Source organism: Gracilinanus agilis, chromosome 1 (assembly GCF_016433145.1).
Source record: "Gracilinanus agilis isolate LMUSP501 chromosome 1, AgileGrace, whole genome shotgun sequence".
Classification (NCBI taxonomy): domain Eukaryota; kingdom Metazoa; phylum Chordata; class Mammalia; order Didelphimorphia; family Didelphidae; genus Gracilinanus; species Gracilinanus agilis.
This window is the reverse complement of record NC_058130.1, coordinates 302,339,303-302,365,686: the sequence shown is the minus strand read 5'-3', so window position 1 is coordinate 302,365,686 and position 26,384 is coordinate 302,339,303. Positions and strand designations below refer to the sequence as shown.

The 26,384-nt window shown below is 36.0% G+C and overlaps 1 protein-coding gene across 4 annotated transcripts; it reads right to left on the bottom strand.

Moving 5' to 3' along the window:
- Window positions 1-26,384, bottom strand: NUDT12 (nudix hydrolase 12). Of its 4 annotated transcripts, none has more exons than XM_044662533.1 (8): window positions 26,200-26,384; window positions 25,572-25,646; window positions 11,793-12,004; window positions 9,802-10,379; window positions 8,942-9,109; window positions 6,518-6,631; window positions 5,822-6,021; window positions 1-2,229 (listed from the first exon to the last, which is right to left on the bottom strand). In XM_044662533.1, exons 3-8 carry the CDS (start codon window positions 11,996-11,998, stop codon window positions 2,119-2,121), a joined length of 1,377 nt encoding a protein of 458 aa, XP_044518468.1. In that variant the 5' UTR covers window positions 11,999-12,004; window positions 25,572-25,646; window positions 26,200-26,384; the 3' UTR covers window positions 1-2,118. The 4 variants fall into 4 exon arrangements, with proteins under 4 accessions (XP_044518468.1, XP_044518485.1, XP_044518476.1 ...); XM_044662550.1 differs by having other exon boundaries at window positions 26,205-26,328; XM_044662541.1 differs by lacking the exon at window positions 26,200-26,384 and adding an exon at window positions 26,097-26,193.

Genomic DNA, 26,384 nt, shown 5'->3' with positions numbered 1-26,384 from the left:
GAAAATGCATGAGTAAATCTTTTAATATATTAATACAGACATTTAAAACAGAATACATATATGGTGCTTACACAGCCTCCTCCTTTCTGACTGGCTACATTGTTTATTTATATTTGGATATCACCTCTCAGAGGTGGACAACTGAAGAATAATTATAAAAATTACTCAGATACTTATTTTCCCTGAGAAAATAGCCCCAAATTTGTAATTTTATAATTCCATCTTTTAAATAATTAAATTATGCTGTTTAGCATTTTTATTTAAGCGTTATGGAAATCACAATTTCCACCATGTACCTTTAGAAATCTGCAAGTATTAAAAATATAATTTAAATATTATTTTTAGAACTTACTATTTGTAAGGAAAATTTAATTCTGTTCACTATAATTTATAATAAAAAATGATTTAAAAAATGTTAATCTATAATTTTAAAAGGCACTGGAATGTACCGTGTAAGTTTTCATTTGGATTTTAATTTATGTTAAAATTTCATATCAATTACTAAGAAACAATGCTGATAAATTTTTTCCCCAAAAAAGGTTGTCTTATTTAGATTGTATGCTATATGTATCTTAAATTTTGATTTTGAATAGATAGAAGAGAATTCCATTTTAATTTCTGGACATCTATTCTTTGAGTGTTAATTTAGTCTATATATCCCAGCTTCATCAAGGCAAGTCATTTAATTTCTCTTGGATTGGAATGAGATGTTTCCTAAAGTCTCTTTTCTAGTTCTTGAAAAGGAAGTCACATTCTGTGATTTAAATTTTAATTTTTCTAATGTGATTTATAAAAGAATTTCAGAATGTATTTAATGTTGTACTTTACAATAAGGCTTAAGACATAAAATTAAAAAATGGAAAAATTTACTCTATTACAAATATTGCAATATTAGAAAGCAGTCTGGTATTCTCGAAAGAGCAGTGAATCAATCTGAGAATTTGGGATCAAATCTTGGATGGCAGTCACTAGCTATCTATGTGACCATGGCATGTTACTTTCCTTCATGTCTCAGTTTCTACTAAAAGAGTTTACTGAGATTATCACTAATGCTTCTTTCATCTCAAAATTCTATGAAGTATGCCAAGTGTATATTAAAAAGTTCGTATATAAATATATCTTTATAATGCTTTTAAGTGTAGTTGAATTGTGTATTTTAATATACTTTTTATAATTTTTTTAACTAATGGAGACATGTTATAGCACACATAAAAATACCCACATATCTTTTATTATAGAGAACAATTTATCAAGAATGTATTCTATAGCCTTTTAAAAGTTTTCATTTCAAAGTTGAAATAAAGCATTTCCCCGCTATGGACATCTAAGTCCCTAAGATTCATTTCAGGTTTTGAATTATATCCCATACAATTACGCTTCAGAATGATTCTTCTTACAAGATAACATGACATTTTGGTATCACTAACAACACTGGTCAGTCTTTGTCTGATATAAAAATGCTTAAATTAGATTAGCTTAGACTAAAGTAGTAGCATATTAATAACAACTTTTGCTATTAAAATGAATTTTCATGTGCATATGTTTGGGGCAATCTGATGAATAATTAAGTGAAAATATGATGACACTACAAGGCATCTTAAGGTTAAAAAAGATGAAAATGTAAAATAAAGTAATACTCACTGAAAATAATTTTTCTGATATATTATCAATTCTTAGATGAAGAAATGAAATGCAATTTAAATGATATATCTAAGACCAAATATAAATGTTAGAATAGCCAAGAATAGAATTTAGTTTTGGAATTTCTGTATCTTTATTCTTATGACTTAAAAGTCATGAGTTTTTTTATTATAAGGAAAACATCTTTCACTAGAGAGAGATATGGTTCTAATAAGATATAGTTGTTATGTACTACTACAAAAAAAAGGTAGTTGTGAGAATTATACCTACTTTAAGAAAATCTGAGGCAATCATGTGACATTTAGAAATTAATTCTGTTTTCTGTTCCTAAAATGGACTGTACTCAAGATAAAATTCCAGAAAGCTACAATGGATCAAATTTTGACATTTCAGAAGATCACCAAATATTTCTAATTGACTTAAGACTAATCAGTAATCAGAAGCAAAATAATGTGTTGCAAAGTCAGGCTCTTGAATTTAAAGGTTTGAATTCATCCCGATCCAGTATTTGATTAGCTGGTGTGCAATAGCTCTACTTGGTGGCACAAAGAATGACTGTTGGTTTCCTTTGGAAAGAACATCTATAACCTGAAACAAATACACAAAAAATATATTGTGTTTGAATTTCAATATTATTAGATTTAAATAACACTTCCCATTTTTATGTATCATCATCTTTGGATAAAATGCAATGACTATATTACAGAAACCAGCAACAGCAATATTTTTACACAGTACTTTAAATTGCTCAATTAGGCTAGTGATTCAGTTTCCCCCCCCAAGCAGAGAAGTAGGCATCTATTATAAAACGAGTACCTAGAAAAGCAACATAAGCATTCCAGAGTACCTGAGAGACAACAAGGGAGAGGAGAACCACAGTTTGGTCTGGCTGCCTCCATCTTGAAGCTGGACCACCCACTGTGAATTTACCTGATTGGGGGGAGGTTTGTGTGAACCCTGTCCTTATTCAGATCAGACTGGGGTACTACATACTTCCTCTTATAGGGAAGCCTCACCCCTGACTCCTGTGGGGCAGCACAACCATCCAGGTCACCCAGTTTTGGGGTGACACCCCCTTAAAGTCTCCCAGTATATATCCGGCCCCAGGGGAGAGCTGGAAGAGAGACTCACCTCAGACTTTCTCTATCTCCACTTTTATCAAACATCCCTAACTGATCTTTTTAATTGTTACATATGGACTATATATATATATATATATATATATATATATATATACACACACACATATATATATATTTTTTTTTCTTTAAACTCTTACCTTCTATCTTGGAGTCAATACTATGTATTGGCTCCAAGGCAGAAGAGTAGTAAGGGTAGGCAGTGGGGGTCAAATGACTTGCCCAGGGTCACACAGCTGGGAAGTGTCTGAGGCCATATTTGAACCTAGGACCTCCTGTCTCTATCTCCAATGAGCTACCCAGCTGCCCCCTGGACAATATTTTCTAATAGAGAGTCAGCTGAAAAAAAGAATTGTAAATGTTCAGTTGTAGGAGGGGGGGCCACAGATGGCAATTTCGATGGATTTTAATTGAAGTGGTTCCAGAGGTGAGAACTGGGATGAATGTGCAAAAGTTTGGCTCAATTTAAGAAAGAACTTCCTAACTTTTTATTTTTTGTTAAAGGGAATTCATAGTCAGGTATAAATTGAATTAGAAGGTTTCTGAGGTCCTGACAGCCCTTGGTATTTTAGATTTTTTTGAGAATAGAACATGAAGTAGTAAGGAGAAATTGCAAAGAACAGAAATGGAATTTTCCCAATCTTCTGACTCCAAATCCAAAGTTGGTATGCTTTTGAAATTTGTGATAGAAATAAAGAGGGGAAGGATAAAAAAGATATAAAACGAAAGGCTGAGGCTGGATATAATAAAAGTTAGTACAAAAGGCAGAAATCTGTCAAAATTAAATAGGAATAAATGGGAATCTATGTTAGAAAAATTAACTGTTGTAGTTTAAGATTAGGAAGTTGGAGCTATAGAGTAGTTCCTGTAAAAGGGACATGGGATTTTTAATGTGTCACCAATTCAAAATGAGTGAGAAGTGTGCTAGCCACAATCTTTCTTCAATCTTGCTTTAACAGAATTCTAAGATCTGGAACAAAGGAAGCAATAATCAGGTCATATTTGGAGCACTATATTTAGGTTTTAAAGTCATGAAGGGACACTGACAAGTAGAAGTGAGTAGGTTCAGAAAACAGGAAAACTGTCACAAGCAATTAATTAGATACTTACAAAAGTAAGTATTAAAGGAGATGAAGTGAAGGAGGGGTAGTAGAATTTATAGTGTCTTATATAGGGTATTTGATAGTTATAACTCTAAAAATTTAGGGACAATGACTACTTTTTAATGATGCCATGAAGGATTCATGATCAGGCACATGGTTGAATAAAAATGTCTTCTCAGAATCCTTTCCATTTTGAGGTTCTATGATTCTGTATTTTATTTCAAATCTGAAAAGCAATTTCTTTTTCTTTTCTTTTTTTTGGGGGGGATTTGTTTTTTGTCTTTTTCTTCATCATTACATTTTATTATTTTTTTTCCAGAAAAATTTTTTCCATGGTTCCGTGATTCATGTTCTCCCCCCATACCTCCCCCCCCCACCCCACTGTAGCCAACGCGCATTTCCACTGGTTTCTTCATGTGTCATTGATCAAGACCTATTTCCATATTATTGATAGTTGCACTGGGGTGGTTGTTTAGAGTTTACTTCCCCAATCATGTCCCCATCAACCCATGTGTTCAAGCAGTTGTTTTTCTTCTGTGTTTTCACTCCCGTAGTTATTCCTCTGAATGTGGGTAGCATTCTTTTCCATAAATCCCTCAAAATTGTCCTAGGTCATTGCATTGCTGCTAGTACAGAAGTCCATTACATGTGATTTTACAACACAGTGTATCAGTCTCTGTGTATAATGTTCTTCTGGCTCTGCTCCTTTCACTCTGCATCAATTCCTGGAGGTCATTCCAGTTCACATGGAATTCCTCCAGTTTATTATTCCTTTGAGCAAAATAGTATTTCATCACCAACAGATACCACAATTTGTTCAGCCATTCCCCAATTGAAGAGCATACCCTTGTTTTCCAGTTTTTTGCTACCACAAAGAGCGTGGCTATAAATATTTTTGTACATGTCTTTTCTGAAGCAGAATCCATTCTATAACCTTTTGGGAAATTATAGCTCCTTTTGCTGTTGCTGTTGTTAAAACATGTCCAAACCTGTGAAACCATTTGGAGTTTTCTTGGCAAAGATACTGGGATGGTTTGCCATTTCCTTCTCCAGTTCATTTTACAGATGAGAAAACTGAGGCAAATGGGGTTAAATGAGTCGCCCAGGGCCACACAGCTAATAATTGTTGGAGGCCAGATTTGAATTCAGGCCTTCTTGATTATAGGCCAGGAACTCTATTCACTGTTCTACTAAGCACCCCTTCATTTCTCTGAAGGGTGAAATATTTTAAATCACAACTGATGTTTCTCAATTAGTTTACTTAGGCAAATCTAAAATGAGTTTCTGACTGCTAGAGAAAATGATTCATTATTTTAAAAATTCAGGGTTTTTTGATAAAGTTTTTACATAAAATGCTTATAGGGCGAAGGTAAATGGAATAAGTCACTTCCTCTTATTTTACTGATATAGAAATATAACTTTCAAAAATTTTCATAAGGATTCTTTTATAATGTGATTTTCTTTTTAAAACTAGATCTTAAATCAATCAGAAATTTTGAAATGCCTGTTTTTTAATAGAAAAAGGCAACTTGAATAGTTCTACAGATAATTTGAATTGTTAAGCAATGAGATAAATACAAAATATTGGTGCAAAAATGGCATTTCTTTCAATTTTCATCTGAAAATATTTCCCTCTGCATTTTCAAGACTATTAAATATATACACTTGAAGCAACACCAGGGAAATGGCACTTATTTTAAAAAAATAAGACAATCATTGTCCTCAAAAAAGATGTTAACCTTACCAAGCACTTCAAACAAAGAGTTGGTAGTGGACATATTTTTACTACAATGTGTAATTTACAATTACATTGTAATCAGTGTACCATGTGTATTAATACAAACACTAAATCAAATTGCTTTAAAAAATGCCTACCTACTTCATTCCAAAACCAATAGAGAACAATCAAGAGGAGAGGGGAATTAAATTGAACTTTACCTGTTCTTTAGAGAACCAGCGAGCATCCTCTATTTCATTCTTGTCAACTTTAATTTCTGTAGTCAAAGCAACTGCCAAGCAACCAATCATTAAGGAGGAGGGCATTGGCCAAGGCTGACAAGAGATATACTGAACATTGCCAACTTTGACTCCACTTTCTTCTTCTACTTCTCTTCTTACAGCATCTTCTATTGTCTCCCCTAATGAAATGGTACAAAGAACAAGTAGCTGAGGAAAATGCCTTAAGGGAGAATTGTATTTTGTACTTTGAATTACTCAGAAGACAGGAAATCACTTTGAATGTTATCTATACTAGTCAACTATAGTTAAGATAAAGAAGTCTACAACTGGATTGGTGTTCAAGAAAGAAAAGAACAACTGTCAAGACATCCAAATGGGATCATAAAAAGTCCCTTTCCCAGTGATAAAATGATAGTTTTTCACAATTACTATATATATATATATATATACATATATCATATATATGCATATATATAGATGCATTTAGTTACAGACATGAATTTGCAAACAAGAATTTCTGAGAAGATAAATGAAAAGATTTTACCAAAATACAGTGGGTGTAAGTTTTAAAACATAAAAAACATTTTAAATATCCTAGCTTGTGACAACCAGAGCTTAAGAAACTCATGTAACAGTATAAACACTTGTAAAAAAAATTTTATCTAGAAGTCTTACCAGGTTCGATGAATCCAGCAAGACATGTAAACATGCCAGGAGGGAATCTTTTCTGCCTACCTAAAAGGCATTTGTTCCCATCAGGATGAAGAACTTGCATGATTACTACTGGATCTAGAATCAAAAAATGAAAGTTTAGGAAGATATTTTCACAATTACTTAATAGTGCCTTTGTATAGTAAGATAATTACAAGAACAGACACTGACATCTATGTAGTACTTTAAAGTCTGTAAAAAGTTTAGTCCATATTATCTTACTGGAGTCTTGATGCAATAATGAAATATTATAATCCCCATTTTAAAGATGAAGAAATAAGCTCTGAGTTTGAGAGGCTTATCGATGGTCACTTTAGTAAATACCAGGAGTGGGTTTTAATTATTCCTGACTGCAAGTCCAACATTCTACCCATTATATTATGCTGCTTCTGTAGTAACTAGAAGCTAAAAGTTACTAGAAACAAAATGTTTCTAGCACATATGATGTAATGGATAAGTACAAAGTTCTTTATGACACAGGCATTGTGCAGAGATGGCTGGGACCCTGTACCCCTTAACTCAGGCAGGCTATGAACAGGGAAATTCCCTTCCCCCTTCCTGCCCTTGTGATTCCCCAGGCAAAGACCATTATCCTTAGACTTCCTTTAAGTTGAGATAGACAAAAGAGATACACATCCGGTACACACCTGGATAGCCTAAGCCCTGAGAGTCTCAGACAGACCTGGCACTCACTGAATGCCTGAGTGCCAGGAGTCACATCCACACTACTGGAAAGGATACAAAAAGGCCAGAACTGGGGCACTTGGGGGTAGCCTCCCATGGCTGTTCCACTCATGCTGTTTGCTGGCCATTAATCCTATCTTACTAATAAATCTTGCTTTTTAACTTTTAAGCTAAGTTTGGAGTCCTCTCATTCCTGAGAAAGGTTTCCTTCCCAAACCCAGTGATTCACCATTTGCACCCCTATAACATTTAGAGATTGACAAGAGTTTAGGTGCATTAGTGAAGGGAAAGCATTCTTTGAAATCTAACATGATGTCAAATTTACTTCAGTCATTTAAGAAACTTAAAAAGTACTAAAAAAGAAAAAAAACACACCTCTTGTATCCTAGAACTCAACCACTGAGTAAACTTTATAGCTAACAACCAGGAAGTAAGGAAAAAAAGGCTTTTCAGAAGCCAAAATAAATAAATTTAAAGAAATCCCTAAAGCTCATTCATTTACTCATGCACATTTACTCAAGTTCTCATGCAGAATACTTGTTTTAAATATATTTGTCTTTTTTTTTTTTCATTTTATTTATGATAACAACAAACTGTGAAGTGCTTTCCGAGGCAAAACCAGTTTGGAAGTAGTAAATTGGGAAAAAGAAGCAACAAGTAATCATTGGCAACTAGACAACAACAAAAGAAACAGGGATACTAAAAGTGATGGAGAGGGATAGAGACTACACTTGTGATTTCCCAGGTACTACCATATAAAGAGGTACTACTATTGCAGGATAAGTGACTTGCCTAGGGTCTCAAAGACAGCATATGTCAGAGGAAGTACTTGAAACCAGGTCTTCTTAATTTGAAGGCTAAAGCTCTATTCACTACACCATACTGTTTCAGATAATAAAATTCAAAATGCACAATAGTCTGAGGTCATTGAGTGTACAAGCAACATAAATATTAACAAGGCCCAGATGACATCATCATATTTTGGAACAATAACTGGAGGTTAATAATGGTCATCTAGAGTCAATAAGAAAAAGTTAAATTATGTTCAGTATCCTCTGTTTAATTTGGAAGAGGAATATATCACTTTTTAGAAAGGTCTTCAATTCATAGGGTTAAACTAAACATTTGGCACTTTAAATTTCTCATCTTTCCCTTCTTAACAAAGTAATTACCTAGCTCAATAAGAGATCCTAATACATACTACTAGTAAAACTTCTTATATCCTACATACTACTAGTAAACATAAAGATATAATAATGGGAGTCAAAAGTACACTGGGTCTTGGCTTTATGCCACCAATTAGCCTAAATTACCTTAATAAAGTCACTTAATATTTCTGCATTTCAATGTCCTCATCTATAAAATATGGATGTTGGGCTAGATGGTTTTTGAAGTTTGTTTCAGTTCTAATGGTCTTTGATACAATGTTCCTAAAAAGGTAAACTTGGCTAACTAGTGATAAATGTTTTCAATCTTATTTTTAATGATAAATTTGTTTTACATCACTAATATTTTCCTATATATCTCTCCCTGGCTCTGTCCAGGTTTTGTAACAAAAATTAAAGAGGGGAAAAGAAGCATTCTAACAACATCAATCAATATGTTCATCATGTCTAACACCATATGTAATATTCATATCTATTATCCCCCATTTTCTGCAAAAAAGGGAGTATACAAAATTTTAATGTAAAAAGAAAGGCTTACCAACTCTTGGATAGGATGTATTGTGAACTCCTTGAAGGCTTGGACAGTCTTCATTTAAACATACTCTTTTATAGCCACCTTCTTCAATTTTAGTTGCACTTCCACATGTTGGACAAAACTTATATCGGCTATGCCATGCAAGAACAGATCTTGCTTGAGCTACTACCCCTTAAAGATATAAGAATCATAGGCAGGGAAATGATAAAATATTTCTGAAAGACAAAAAAAGTCCTATGGCTAATATAAATAATGGCCTTTTTGGTCTGTATTTTCTCGTATAATAGAAGTTAACTTCTTTTTCAAATATTGATAATGAAAGAAAATTAGACCCTCACTTAGGCCTAATCAATAAGAACTTTTCCATAGCCCTAGTGTTAAGTGAATAGTACTCTCCAGAGTCTAAATATATTGCACAAGGTTTTTACTTTGTGTAATTTTACCATTTCAGGAAACATGATTTGACCATTATCCCTTTATCTATATAACACAAGCTGAATGGGATGGGCTCTACTATATAAAATAGTTTCCAACTTACAAACACTCAACATCTTTATAAGCTTTGCAAAGTAAGGACCTTGGTGAATAACACTGACAGAAATATTCTGAAGTTTAACCATGTACACCTTCTTTGGCTCTCTTTGAAGGAGTAAAGGTATATTTTAATTAATTCATATATCTTCTAATAATAATAATAATTTTAAAATCTTTAATAGAAGTTTTCTTATGTCAGAGGCCAGGCACCAATGCTGCAAACTGTTTACATGAAATCCCCTGCTGGGAGGTACAGAATAAGCTAACACTTTTTTCTTTTAATAACCTGATTAATTACCCCAAATGATGAGGTAAAATTTTCATCTTACCAGCTTCTTTTTCTTTCAACTGTAGGAGAGCAGGCATTGGAGGATGAAGGAAGTAACAATCTTCATGTCTTTGTTTGAACTCTTCAGCAGAGATGGCATCTATACCAAGGGCAAACCAAGCAACCCACCCATCCTCATCCTCTTTTGTGTCTTCCCCTGTATTATCATTAACAAATTCCCTTTTTGTTCCAAGTTCTACTCCAAGAAAAACTAGTATGGCATTATCATTATTTGTTAAATAATCCTTTATATGCATGTAGCTCAAGCGACAAAGCCTCACTTCTGGCTGTTGTCCAGACAATGTAACCAATGGACTTAAATCTGAGAAAAGGATATAGACTGTATCTGGATGGATTTGTTTCATTGATAGCCACATTGAATTCGTTCTTTTCTCACTTTTCCTGTCTAGGAGTGTCCTACTAAAATAATTTTCAAATTCTTCCACTTTATTGAGCACTATTAATGGTTTCTGTATACCCATGGCTTTAGATAGTAAGGTAGCTACATGTTTATAGCCCCAGAACGTGGCAATATCCAGTGCAGTCTGCTTAGAATTATTGACAATGGACCTGTCACACCTATAGATAGGAAAAAGAAGTGGGAAGGAAAACTATCAGTATAATATTTTAATCCACTCATGAAAAAGAAAGATTTTAGTGTCCACCTATCCTTTTACATTTATTTAATGATTAGAAACTAGTTGCTATACTGGAGAGTTTTTTTAAAAATCAACATGCAAATAAAATTTTAAGATACTATACATTTATAATTTTCCAGAGAATTGCTCATAGCACAAGTATTCTCTTGTATTTTGCACCAGAATTTCATTTATTTATGAGAGCATATTTAATTAAGGTTTGCTTCATCACTTTCAAGTCCTATACATAAACTCCACATACCAGTTCCCACCTCTGCACCTTTACATCAACTATCCAGTGTGCCTGGAATGTATCCCTTCCTTAATTCTTCAAATCAATAGTTTCCTTCAAAGCTAAGTTCAAGCAGCACATCCTCCACAAACAATTCTCTGATCCCCTTGGCTGCTTATTCTACTCTTGAAATGACCTTGCATTTATTTTGAATAGGAGTTCTTTGAGGACAGGGGCTTTCATTTTTATCTTTGTAGTCCCAGTATCTAGCAAAATGTCCAGCATGTATCAGGCACTTAATAAGTCTGTTGATTGATTACAAATTGTTTCAAAGAAATTGCCTCATAAAATTTGGAAAATTCTGGCATATATTCAAGAACATTTTTTTTAAAGTTGTGTTTTTCTTTGGGTCTTATATCTTGAAAATTGAGAGAATGTGAAGAGTATTCTTCAATTATACTGGAATGCAGTATGATGTCACAGTGCATAGAATGCTGGGCTCGAATCTGGCATCAGCCATTTATAGCTTATGATTCCGGGAAAGTTATTTGACCTCTGTTTGCCTCAATTTTCTCATGTATAAAATAGGAATAATAACAGCACCTACTTCTCAAGGTTCTTGTGACTCAAATAAGATAAGTATAAAATGCTGAGCATTTTACGCATGGTAGATGTAAAATAAATGTGAACTATTTTATTCTTAGAAACATGTTTAAGGGCAGCTGGGTAGCTCAGTGGATTGAAAGTCAGGCCTAGAGACGGGAGGTCCTAGGTTCAAATCCAGCCTCAGACACTTCCCAGCTATGTGTCCCTGGGCAAGTCACTTGACCCCCATTGCCCGCCCTTACCACTCTTCCACCAAGGAGCCAATACACAGAAGTTAAGGATTTAAAAAAAAAAAAGGATGTTTAAAAATTTTTTTTCAGTATGAATGATTATACTAAACTATACTAAAACATTTCTAGATTTTATTTTTCAGTAATATAGCAGCAAATGTTTAAAAGTGTTATGAGAAAATTATGTGTTTATGCTAATAAACTGATAGAATATCTTAATTTCTAACAAGAAAAAATGGTTACAATCTATTTTATAATGTAAAACTGTACTTCCTACTAAACTTACCCCCTTTCCAGCAGAAACTGAACAACACGTGGATGCCCATTTCTTGCAGCATACATCAGAGCAGTCCAACCATTTTCAGAAGTTTCATTTATGAGAAATGGATACTGACTGAGGATTATTGTCAAGTTGCTGATGTTTCCTTCTGCAGCAGAAGAGTGAAACTGGGAAATCAATTCTTGTCTGAGATTTCTTTTAAAAGATGCCATTCTCTCCTTTAAAATAAAATATATTGTATCATGAATTGATTAGTTACCTATACATCTATTAGTAATATGAAAAATACTTAATATTCAAATGTTTTAAAAGTGAGAGTTTAGTTGAATCATTGCGGTATTTATTTAGCACTTAGTCAGTATGTACAATTAGGCTAGATATGTGGTCCTTATCTTTAATAAGATTGCAATCTGGCAGATTAACAAATATAGTCCTTTTGTGATATATTTTTTGCATTTGGAATGCTCACATAATTATGAGTCAAGAGAGCGTTTCTTTTCCTTCTTTTTAGAGGCAGTGTGCACAGTGAATATTAGTACCGGTCCTGGAGCCAGGATACTCTGAATTCAAATAGAGCTTCAAATATTTTTACTAACTATGTGACCCTGGACTTTAACTTGCTTGCCTCAGTTTCCACAACTTTAAAATGGAGATAATAATAGCACCTACTTTGCATGGTTGTTATAAGGATCAAGTAAGATATTTTTTTTAAGCACTTAGCACAGTGTCTGGCATATAATAGGTGATAGAAAATGCTTATTCCTTTTGCCTTCCCCCTTCCCTTTTAGCCCAAATAAACTTTATTCCTTGGGAGCAGAAGCCTAGATCTGATTATAAAATGAATCCCTTAAAGATTGACATCAATGCATAGTAGGTCCCAGTTCTGCTGCTAACTCTCTGAAATGTACAGTGATCCTTCACCTATTGTAGGAGTTATGTCCCAGAGATCCCTGCAATAGATAAATATTATACAAAGTAGCGGCATTATATTTATTTTATTATTCTTTAATAGTAAGCATCTCCCCTGGTGCTTGGGTTCACTGCCAGAAGTCTTAGAAGGCGCATAACATTTGTGTGGCATAGAGCTTGAAATAAATTCAAACTTTTACGAAACTTCACAAAAACACAACACTTCAGAGCAACACTATACGCAGCAATCAGATGTCAATGTGAAGTGGACAAGGAGAGACGCTGAACATATGGGTACAGTGTGGGAGAGCAAACAGACCAATGCTACAGTCACTGAGCCAATCAGCTACCAGGATACAGGACACAGTGCTGTGGTTGGTTGCCTTTGACCCCATCAGCCAATATTGTACATGTACAATCTCACATTGGCAAACTTGCACAAGTGGTAGTGGCATACTGCATTTCCACTGTTACAGTATAGTATTCATCTGCAAAATCCTGCAATATAGCAAGAACTCTGTGATACAGAATTAGATACATATTTTTTTAAAAACTGTGACACAGTGAAGTTGCGATAAGTGAACCACAATATAGCAAGGGACGACTGTACTACAATTTACTTAGACTTGTTAAACCTCAGTTTTTTCATTTGTAAGATGAAAATAAATACGTGCATTGTCTACCTCACAAAGTTCTGAGAAGTATCTTGTAATCCTTAAAAAAGACACTATATACAAAAATTATTATTATAAATTATAATAAAAGTCTTAGTCTGATACCTCCTAGCACAGCACTAAACCTTGGTTCTCAAAGGCTTTAGCAATGGAGTTCAGGATATAAGGTGGATCTGACCAAAACAGAAAGGTTTTGAGTTATAAGTTTGATAACTAACTTTCTATTATTTGAGAACCAATTTAGTACAGTGCACAGAAGAGTCAGTTGGCTACAAGGTAATTGGGCCACCTCATTTCTCAAAGATTAAGTAAGAATAAGTTGTAGAAAAGCTACAGTTGGCCAATACATAAGACAGAAATAGTTATTGAGAACCTTGGTTCTGTTTTCAATTCTGTCATTACTTCTGATTTGAGGAAAGTCACTTAGCACTCTGTGGTCCTTAGTTTCTTCATCTATAAAATAGAAAAAGTTGGGCCAGATGATTATTAAGGTCCTTCCCAGAACTTCTTACTAGAGCAGGGATAAATATGTTGGTGATAGACATGATGTTCTAAAGTTTAGTCCTGAATTCAGGCCAGTAGCTAGATAGTTTAGGTTTTATCAGTGGACAAAATAAGATCATTAGTTCATTCAATAGTAACAAAGAAAGATTTACTTAGCCAAAGCAGAAAGATATGAACAAGGTTAGGCAGTGAGGACATCTAAAATTAACTCAGCTGAATGAAGCTCCTTTGCCTAAGTTGCTCACTATTTACCACAAACCAAAATTAGAGTGCCTTGGAAGCTTCTCTTCCCTGCTTTGTATTCAGGTCAGGATAAAGTGGTATCATTGATATCAACAGTTCCAGCCCTTAGTTCTCTCAGTCTACTAAGAAGATCTAAATAACCTTTAAGAAAAACTAATTGAGGAGTTCTGGGGGTGGAGCCAAGATAACAAAGTAATCCTTAGCAGCTCTGTGCCACCATTAGAATCCTCCCCAACCAAGATTAAAATACCACCACAAAATGGATATAGGAGTGAAAGAACCAACAAGGAGACAGAGTGAAACAACTTTCAAGAAAAGAAAAATCCAAAAAGTGGGCAATGAACATTTGGGGCACTGGAGTGAGAGGAGAACAGACTCAACAAGAAGTTGTAGCAAGGAGGGAAAAGCAAGCCAAGAACAAGTCACATACCCCAATCCCATATCAGCTGTTTGAGCTTTGGGAACCTAAGCCTAAGCCAATAGCCAGATCCTGTATGACAAACAGAGGTACAAGTCAACCCATACCCTTTGAAATTTCAAACCTATAGAGAAGTCCAGAATCCCAACCCAGGGAATTCTAGTCTGGGCTTGGGACAAAGACTTAATTCACATTTTGGGGTTGATGATAGTACTAAGGAATAAGTACTGATCTTTTTGCCTAAAGCTCAGGGTGGAGTGCCAAGACAGGACAATCAAGGGTGTGCCTGATTGAAGTACACAGTGAGACCAAAAACTTGAGACTAAGCCTGAAGCTAGAATTTGATCAGTCCCTGATCTGAGCAAGATCAGAGTGAGATCAAAAGCTTACACATAAGCTTGAGGCAAGACTTTAAGCTATCAACATCACAAAGGCTAATTGAATCAGCAAGGGGAATGGGCTCTTAGAACTCTCAACCCTCAGACCATCACATCATCCACCAAAGCCTACCTATAATTAGATAGGAAAGATGATCAAACAACAACAAAAACAACAACAACAAAGCACCTAACTCTAAAGAATTTTTATAAAGACAAAGAATAAGGTACAGACACAAAAGGGGACAGTGAAAGCAAAGGAAACACACCCAAAGTCCAAAAGAAAAATATGGACACAGATTCTGGAAGAACTAAAAAAGGACTTCAAAAACCAATTAAAAGAGCCATAGGAAAAGTGGGAAAGAGAAATGAAACTGATGCAAGGAGAAAGGAAAGGGATGCAAGAAGAAATGAAAGTAATGCAAGAAGAAATGGGCCAATTGAAAAGGGAGAACCAAAAACTAGCAGAGGAAAACCAAGCCTTAAAAATAAGAATTGACCATCTAGAAACTAATGATTTCATGAGAAATCAAGAAACAATAAAGTAGAATCATAGGAATGAAAAAATAGAGGAAAACATGAAATATGTTAGTGAAAAGAATAACTGACCTAGAAAACAGATCTAGGAGAGACAATTTGAGAAGTATTGGACTACCTGAAAGCCATGATCAAGAAAAAAACCTTGGATATCATATTACAAGAAATCATCAAAGATAACTGCCTAGAGATCCTCAAACAAGAAAATAAAATTGAAATTGAAAGAATTCACAGATCACCTCCAGAAAGAAATCCTCAAATGACAAACAACTTCAAGGAATATAATAGCTAAATTCAAAAACCACAAAGCCAAGGGAAAAAAATACTTCAAGCAGCCAAAAGAAACCATTCAAATACCATAGAGCTACAATCAGGATCACACAGCACCTAGTGACTTCTACATTAAAGGATCGAAAGGCATGAAGTATGATATTCAGGAAGGCAAAAGATTTAGGTTTACAAACCAGAATCATTTATCCAGTAAAACTAAGTATATTCAATACCTAATCTAATCTTCCTCACAACAATTCTTTCAGGGGGAAAAATGGTCATACAATAAGATAAAAGGGGAAAGCTGGGTGGCTCAGTGGATTGAGTGCCATATCCAGAGACGGGAGGTCCTGGGTTCAAATCTAGCTTCAGACACTTCCTAGCTGTGTGACCCTAGGCAAGTCACTTAACCCCCATTGTCTAGCTCTTACCACTCTTCTACCTTGGAACCAATACTTAGTATTGATTGTAAGACGGAAAGTAAGGGTTTATTTTTTAAAAAAATAAGATAGAAGATTTCCAAACATTCCTGAGGAATAAGCCAGACCTAAAAAAAATAAATTTGAAGTTCAAACACGAGACACAAGAATAGCCACAAAAGGTAAATAAGAAAGAGAAATTTTAAGGTCAAAATGTTCATATATTTACAAGGAACGAGGATTTCTGTAATTCTCAAAAATTATTCTGAGGGACTTATGGAAAAGAACGCTACCCACATTCAGAGGAAGAACTACAGGAGTGGAAACAGAAGAAAAACACCTGCTCGAACACATGGGTTGAGGTGGACATGATTGGGGATGTAGACTCAAAACTACCACACCAATGCAACTATCAACAATTTGGAAATAGGTCTTGATCAATGACACATGTTAAAACCAGTGGAAATACATATCTGCCATGGGAGGGAGCTCGGGGGTGAAGAGGAAGTAAGAGCATGAATTATGTAACCATGTTAACTTTTCCAAAAAATAAATATTAATAAATGTTTAAAAAAATTATTCTCAGTAGTAGAGTAGAAGGAATTTACTGAAAAAGAGGGTAGAGAAGCTGATTATGATGATATGATGTATATGATGATATATGATATATATGTAATTATGATGATATGGTACTATATATCTATGATATAATGTTATGCATATGAATGATATGTAAAAAAATAATCAAAGGCTGAGAAGGTTGCACTGAGAAAAGGGAAAGGAGAGATAGAATGGAGTAAATTATATAACATAAAGAAAAATTATTATAGAGAGGGGAGGATAAGGATGGTGACAGGCAATGCTTAAGCTTTACTCTTATCATAAAGGGTTAAGAGAGGGTAAAACAAGTATACTCAGTGGGGTATAGAATTCTATCCTACCCCACAGAGAAGTAGAAGGGGAATAAGACAAGGGAAGAGAGAGGTAACTGGAGGGAGAGGGAAGTGAGGGAGTTGACAAAAAGCAAAACACTGGTAAGAAGAACAGAAAGAAAGGGAATAGAGCAGGATCTAAAGGGATAACATGATGGAGAGTAATAGAGAGATAGTAATCATAAAACTGAATGTGAATGGGATGAACTCATCCATAATAGAAGCTGATAGCAGAATGGATGAAAAACCCAAATTCTACACATTTGAGGCAGGGTGACACACACATATTCAAGGTAAAAGGCTGGAGTAAAATTTATTATGTGTCATCTAAAGTAAAAAAAAGCAGGAGTAGCAATCATGATATCAGAAAAGGCTAAGGTAGAATTTGGGTATTTTTTCTTGAGAAGTTCCTTGATAGCTGTTCAATTTCTTTTTCTGAGATGGCAGTTGGCAAAGTCACACAGAGGGGACTTTCTCTCAGGGCTGGAGGAGGTAACATCTTTGCCTCTCTCTCACTGTCTGAGAGAAAGACCTGAAGGAGCTTAGTGTTTTATTTTCCAACTTGGGAAACACTATTGACTATCTATTGAGATTTTCATAGATTAATTTAACTCTGAGAAGACCAAAGAAAATCCTGGTCTTTGGTTTGGACTCTCAGTCTGTTAAGGCTCAGAGACCTAACTTGATTCTTGTTGAGACTCAACCAGCTAGCCTTTGTTATTTTTATAACTTAGAGGCAAAGTTAGGAATTATAAGGATAATAGTGGTAGTTTTATTTAGAATAGTATAAATTTGGGTTAGTCAGATCAGGAAGGATTAGTGTAGCCTGTGAAACACAGGAGAAACAGTTCCTTGCAGAACCAGGGAGATTAGTTGGGTGGAGTTAGAATCCCTTAAAATTAGAAATCCTTTTTATCCTTATATATTTCAATAAATATTTTATTTTCTATAACAAGAGTCTCTTTAGCATCCTTGCACCTGGCCCTGAAGAGAAGTTCATTTATGAGCTTCACTTTATTGAAGATACTTTCAATTACATCTATCAAAAGTATCTGAACAATTCTGAATCTTATTGGCATAGTTTTCATCATTTATTTTTATAGTCTTGCCCCTATTTTATTTTTACAGTAGACAATGAGGATAGTAAACTATCACTCGTTACAGATGATATGATGGTATACTTAAAGAATCCTAGAAAATCAACTAAAAGACTAGTGGAAATAATTAAAGACTATAGCAAAGTTGCAGAATACAAGATAAACCCACATCCAGATGTAGTGATTAGGGAATTGCTTAAGGCAGTGATGGGCAAACTATGGCCTGGATCTGGCCCTCGGGGGAATAGTTTGTCCATCACTGCTTTAAACCTTTTTCCCCTGTACCCTGAATTTGATTTATCCACTAATAAACCAGTGATAGATGATACTTAGAAGTCTGGAATAGTTACATTGAGGGGGGAGGTGACTGATCTTGGGGCTGAGGGGAGACCATTACCTGTCTCTATCTTGAAGGGTAAAGCTATTTGTGCTTAGGAAGTGGGGGAAGGCTTGTCTCAACAAGGCTGGCTCTGAGGGCGGGATCCCATCCATTAGGGTCATAACTGAACCCCAACACCTTCCTTCAACATCCCCATTATAGTTTTGCCAGTTTGGGAAGCTCATTGAGTTTATTCCCTCATAGGTCTTCCCTGGGGTGTGGGTGAGCGTATAGCTGATCTGGCCCATTGAAAGCCAACAAGGGGAGAGTCTAAATACCCACCCATTTACCATCAATACTCCACCCACATACAGCAAGATATATAGACAATTAACAGTAATATATCTAAGAGCAAATGTCATTGTCCAAAAGACAAGTGATCAAAGGATATCAATAAATAATTCTCAAAAGAACAATGGCACACTATTAACAACCACTTGAAAGAATATTCTGAGTCACTAATAACAAAAATACAAAATCAAAATAACTTTTAGGTTTCATTGCACAACCAGAAAATGGATAAAGATGGGAATGGTCAATGTTGAAGGGAGTATGGAAAGATAGGTTCACTAATTAATGATTAGTAGAGATGTAAATTAGTCTGACCATTCTGGAAAGGAATTTGGAATTATGAAAATGAAGTGGATAAATTTAATATCCCTTCTGTTGGCTCTGAAATTCCACTGTGAGGCATACTCTCCATTGACTAAAAACAGAGCTCCACCTTCACTAAAGCAGCAATTTAGGGGGAGTAGTTGGCAGCAAAGTAGCTGCCCATTGATTGTAGAATGACTAAACAAAACTGTGGCATGTAAGGGAATATTACTGTGCTGTCAAGAATGAACTTAGAGGGGGCATAAATAGATTACTTCAACTGATGCAAAGTGATACAAACAGAGGTGGGAAACAATATATGCAACAACTACAACAAAATAGAAAAAACAACCACAAAACATGAAATGAATGTGACAAAATTATAAGGAATACATTGGACATAAAGACAAGTTATGAGAAGATAACTTCCCTTATTCCTTTGCAGAGGTTGTGGTGGGGTGTAGAAAACAATTTATATAACAACAGTATTATAGAGAAAATTAACTCTGAAACTTTAGAACTTTGACCAATGCCAAGATAAACCACAAGTCTAAAAGAATGAAAACACTAATCTACTGATATAGAGAAGGGATGAACATAAAATTCAGAAAGAGACAGACAGTTTTGACTTGGGATTCTGTTTTGCTGTATAGATGGACTAAAGGACTTGTGTGACCCATTGCATGTGATGTACTTTTTCAATGTATTGATCTGATTTGCTGATTTCTTTTCTTTTCCATCTTTCTTTTTCAATTCTTTTAAGAAAGAGTTCTCTGGCAAAAAGGAGAGGAAGGAATACAGAGGGAACCTAAGTGACCTCAAAAAATATTTAAAAAGTAAATAGACAAAAAAGTTTAAGGCCACTACTGTCTAAAGTGTTCTATTCAGAGGGATCATAGGTTTATAAAGAGAAAAACTTTTAAAGTTGCAAGGTTTACTCTCCTGTTAATGAGAAATTCTTTATTTTACAGTTTTGTCAGTATATAGTATTAAACATCTCAAGTATAAAGATTCCAAATTCTGGAGATTATAAAATAACACATTTTTAAAATACCAAAATTTTTCTAATTAAAAAGAAAACTGCTGCTAGTCTCTAATTTATGTAAAAAGGGATTTGATCTTCATACTTTGGAAATTTTAAAATAATTTGTGGATATATTTTATTTTAATATCATCTTCATTTCCCAATATATTTTATCCCCCATCTACCACCAATGGGGCTCTTATAACAAAATATTAAAAGAGAGGGAGAAAACATTCCACAAAATTAATCAATACATCAATAATTTCTGACAGTACAACAATTGTTCCACATCCATAATTTCTGACCTCTACAAGGAAGACAGGGAGATACAGCCTCATCTCTCTTATCTGAATTGTTCGGTCATTATAACAATACAGTATTCACTACTGAGTTGTTGGTAGAGGTCTTTCACTTTATACTTTTTATGTCTTAATAAAGATGTAAATTGATCTCTGAACCTCTCTTTCCTCATTTGCAAAAATAGGATAATAGAATCTAGTTGTTCTAAGACATATAATAGCATAAGTGAATTGTAAAGCACCATCTAAACTCAAAAGGGGCAGCATAGTACAAGGAATTGAGAGTAAGACTTAAGAGTTTGGAAGAAATGGATATAAGTTCTATCTCTAACACATAAAGGCTCTATCACCCTAGTTCAGTGATGGAGAACCTTTCAGAGAGGAGTGCTGTGTACCTGCCCTCCCTACACCCACAATGGGGAGGGAGAAAGTGCTCCCAATTGGCTGCTGGACAAAGGGATGGGTAAAGTGAGAAATGTCCTCAGCGAGGGTAGAGATGGGGAGTGGACCAAGCGCTCCATTCCAGCTCTGCAGCCTGTGAGCTTCCCACCTTACCCTCTGGATGCTCCCACTGGGCTGCTGGGCAGAGGGGTGGGGGATGTGAAAAAATGTTGGAACTGTGCTAAGTGCTGAACTACAACATCTCACTCCTGTCTCCAGCCATCCTGAGGTCTTAGTTGGCTGCATAGACTATCCTTTTTATGAACCTTCTGTTGGACATATTAAGTTGTGTGCAGGCCCTTTCCTTTCTCCACAGTGAAAACCAAGAGTTTCCACATAAATGTTCATTTGGAGAAGCTCTTGCCACCAAGTGTAGGAGAAATATAAGATCAATCTTTTACAGTTTAGACCATATTAAGATGAGTCTGTATTTTTCCCTAGAAGGGAGCCACTGAAACTTTTTGATCAGGGCAGTGACCTGGTCATACTGTGCCTACAGAACATCACTTTCATAGCTATGCGGATGATAGATTGGTCAGGGAGAGATTGTTTAAAACAAAGACCAATTAGAAGGCTACTACAAGAGTATGGGTAAGGATAAGGGCCTGCTAGGGTAGGAGCCCTGTGAAACAAGAAATGCAAGAGATGTTACTGAAGCAGAATCAATAAGACTTGAAAATTGATATTCATATCCATGTCAGAGTAGAAGTAAGGGAAGTGAATGAGATTAAGAGTCTAAACAGTCATCAGTGACTCTGAAGTTGTGAACCTAGGTGTCTAAAGGTATGTGAAGAATTAGAAAGGGCAGATTTTGGGGAAAAAATAGACTTGTCAAGTTTGGGATGCCTATGTGCACATCCAGGTAGATATATCCAGAAGGCAATGGTGATGTGGGAGTAGAGTTCAGGAAAGAAATAAGGGCTAGCCTAGATATGCACATGTAAGGCATCTGCATTACATGTTTGTTTTTTGGACTAGACTCATAATTTCAGGGTATGGGGGTCCTTCCACATGAAGAACTTCCTCTAACAATGCAGATAATCTGGTACCTTCAATCAATTTAGAGTTCCCTGTAAAACAAAGTGATTCAGAGATGAACATTATTTGTCAAGAAGCAAGACTTGAGCCCTGATATAACTGAACCCAGGGGAGCTGATGAGATCAAGAAATTTAAGAGAGAGGGGGCAGCTGGGTAGCTCAGTAGATTGAGAGCCAGGCCTAGAGACGGGAGGTCCTAGGTTCAAATTTGGCCTCAGCCACTTCCCAGCTGTGTGACCCTGGAGGCAAGTCACTTGACCCCCATTGCCTACCCTTACCACTCCTCTGCCTTGGAGCCAACATACAGTATTGACTCCAAGATGGAAGGTAAGGGTTTAAAAAAAAAGAAAGAAATTAAAGAGAGAGAAAAAGGCTCAGGGCAAAGAGCAGGAGGACACCCATGTACAGGATATGTAGATAAATAATGATCCTGAGGACCAGTCAGATAAGCAAGAAGAAAAAGATGAGCCATGAAAACCTAGGAGGAAAGGATGGTCCATAATGACAAAGGGTACTGATAATTCAAGGAGAGTAATGAAAAAAGGCCAATGAATGCAGTAACTGGATCATAGATAACCCTGCAGAAAAGTCTCCTATGAATCAGAAGTTGAGTAGGAAGTAAGGAAACAGAGAGCTAGTGCAGAAGGCTTTTTTCCTTAATGTTTACCAGTGAAACGGAAGATATATGTTGATAGTTTGAAGGTATAGCAAGGTCAAAAGAAGGTTTGGATAATTATATGAAGAATCTCTGTTTTTATCAGTATAACTCTCCTGAGGGAACTCCTTCCACTAAAGCAAAGCAAAGCAACCTATTTATAACTTTGAAAATGAGCCTTGGTAGTTGCAAGAGGCACAGTTTTCCAGTGTCACGCACTATAATTGGAGAGGATCTGAACCCAACACTCTATTGATAATTTTATAATATCTCAATTTCAGACATATCTAGGCTAAATGGGGCCTTTTAGGAAAAGAATCATTTATATACCTAAATGTGAGTTTTTATTACTATAATCAATATTATTTTAATGGCAGTATTTCTATGTGGAGATGAATTCCTATTTCTAAACTAAAAGACATTTGGAGTATGATCCACTTATAAATTAGGAACTATATTTTTTAGGCAGTTAATTTTAATTGGCCTCACATTACAGGTAATAGAACAATGTTATAGGTAGATAGTTATTACATAAGAACAATATGAAGATGGTAGACTGACAATTAAAAAACCTGATGTCCCTAAGGATCAAGAATGTCTTAAATAACCACCTCTAGTTTGTTAGGCTGCAGTTTTGTGCTATTAGGGGACTTTGGTTATAATATTGAAAAAATATGTAAGGCAGCAAAATTATGTAGATGACTCCTCCTATAAAAACAAATCTCAACTATTTGATTCTGGAAAACTCTGCTTTCAAGAGTACTATCCTAATTTTTTTGATACTTTTGGTTCTTTCCTTACTGCTTCCTCAATTTTGGCCATCTTCTTTTTCTCTCAAATTTGTTCACATGCTGTCATATTTCTACAGAAATGCCTGAATAATTTTCAAGAAAATTAATGAAGTATTTAAGAGATTACCTTGTGCAAAGCAATGTGCTTTTATAATATCTTGAAAATCTGTGGTTCCTCATTGTCTTTAATATAAAATATAGCTTCCACATCTTTTTCATTGAAGGGTATCCATTTAACAGTATTACCTTACCTTTCCAATTTCATCTATTTTTGCCAAGCAAGCAATTCTTTTTACTATTTTTTGCATAAAATGTTCTAAGAGCTTTCGTTGCACAAGTTATTATCTCAAAATTCTCTGTAGGCAAATTAGAATTAAGCTGTCTGAAAATGGAACGGGACATAGTATATTCCCCCTCATTAAAGATCTCCAAAGGAAAGTTTGATCACCTGACAGAAATGTTGTCAAAGGGATTCTTTTTCAGGTATGGAATGTAGTAGATGGCCACTGGAGGTCCCCTTAACTCTGAGTATGCAATTCTAGTTTCATAAATCTTGAGGTTCAGAAATCACTTTGTCCAAAAAGTCTTAGCTGACTACCCCATCTCAACCTTGATCATTCCTTTATATCTCAGTAATATTTACCATTTAAATGACGCTTTAAGGGTTGCAAAGCACACTTCTCGCAACAATCCCAAGAGACACTGCAAATATCATCACCATTGTACAAATAAGGAAACTAGCTTAGATCAAGTGGCTTCATGTGGCTGCTCAGCTAGTAACCATAAAGTGGTCATTTGAACTTGGGTACCTCATGTCTAGAATTCTTTTAACAATACCATACTGCCTCTCTAGAAATAATAATAAAACTATATTACACTTTTATGCTTTATGCATTGTACATGTTATTTCACTTCAACTTTACAACAATCTTGTGAATTAAATTCAATAGAAAATGTCTATCCCCATTTTAGAGGCCAGGAAGCTGAGACTCAAGCAGTAAATAACTTTTCTGTCAATTATGTCATGGGTGGTCAATACCTGAGATCAGTCTGAAAACCAATACTCTCCTGATTCAAAGCTATTTCATCCTGACTTAACCACACTACTTTCCATCTCAACATTTATGTATCCACTTAACATTTCTAAAATACAATTTTGTAAATGCCTCTCATTTTAATGCCTATAATGTACACGTGAGTTTCTCAAGTAGATGTTAAAACTCTTTTGAGGGCAGCTTTCATTTTTCACTTATTCCCCTTGGGGTAAAGTACATCTCTTACACCATAGACAATCAACAAAGGTTTCCTAAGAAATTAACCTTCAGCTGGTTACATATTAAACAGTTTGGTGAAATATTATTCTTTTGGGTAGTGAGGTAGTTCTTTAGTATTAAATCCACAACTTGGATTTCCAATTTTTAGGTTTTGACGAAGACAAATGAGAATTTAAAAGGGGGGAAATGATAGTTTTCCTTATTTTATAACTATATATCTTTCCTGTTCACTTCTGGCTCCCTACCAGGAATAAAAAAAAAAAATCTGACCAAAAATAGGAAATTAAGAGATAATGCCTATATTCTGAAAGGATTTGGGTTTTTTTTTTCTGACTATAATATTAATTACCAAAAGTAATATTCCCCTGATGCTTTAAAAGTTGTGCCTTTTCTTCTTTCTTTCCCCAATCAGATTAAAACTGGACAATAAGGTGCAGCTGGGTAGCTCAGTGGATTGAGAGCCAGGCCTAGAGAGGGGAGGTCCTAGGTTCAAATCTGCCCTCAGACACTTCCCAGCTGTATGACCCTGGGCAAGTCACTTGACCCCCATGGCCTACCCTCACCACTCTTCCACCTATAAGTCAGTGCACAGAAGTTAAGGGTTAAAAAAACAAAAACAAAAACAAAACTGGACGATAATGTGCAGTTCCTGACATGCCTTCTTCCTTACAATTTCTACTTGTCCAATAAAACTTCCCACATTGTTCTTTCTTCGAATAACCTTACACTAAATCATATCCCAAGTTCATATACAGAACAGCAGGTCACATCGCTGAATTAGCTACTTTAGGTCGGGGGATGGGAGAGGGTCGATTAAGTCTTTCACATTTTCTCTCTTCGGAGGAAAAGGGCAATCTTTTGCTTTTCTTTGTATCTCTAGCACAGTGCCTGATACATAGAAGGCACTTACAGTAGTTTCTGGGGGCCAGTTTATCCAGAGGGATCGTTTCTTTGCATGTTTTCCTTTTTTTTTTCTTGACGTGGTCTGAAATCAAGAAGGGGATTTAAAGAATTTGAATGGCGCCTGGGAGGAGGGGCCACCTCCCCCGGCCAGTTAACCCCTTCCCTCCAGGACTTGACAAAATGGGCTTATTCACCCTAGGCCTCAGAACCCCAACTTCTGCTTGGACCTCGCCAGGACCCGGGTTGTTTAAAACGGGGTTCCTTTTCTTCCCTTCTTTTCCCTCCTCCCCCCACCCCCAGGCCCTTTCCAAGGGCTATCTTTGAACACAGTCACAACGACAAGAACTTGGGTTGTTTAGTTTTTTTCATCCCATACCACACTGGCTTGGCCGTAACCGCCCCCAGGCCAAGCCCCAGCCCGGATTCCCCGACCGGCTCAGCGGCCGCGGCTCCAGCTCTCACTCCAGCTTCAGGGGGCGCCTCCGACCTCACATCCCCAGCGCATGCGCACCCGCCCCGCTGCACCACCCACCGTGACTCAGCGCAGACGCAGGGCCAGGCGGAGAGCTCGCAAGAGTGGGCACCTGACTGGGAGCAGGAGGGGTGGGGGGAGGGGGCGGAGAGGGGGAGCCTACCCCACCCTGAAGCGAGCGACCCAGCAGCTGCTGCGGAAACGTAGCCCAAGGGCGGGGAAGAGTCCTCCTCTACTTTTTCTGATCCCTGGAAAAAGCCCGGGGCAACTTCCGGTCTTGGAGGGGACAATCCGCGCACAGCCTTAGGGAAGTTGTAGTTTTGGGGATATAGGTTTCTTGTTGAGGGC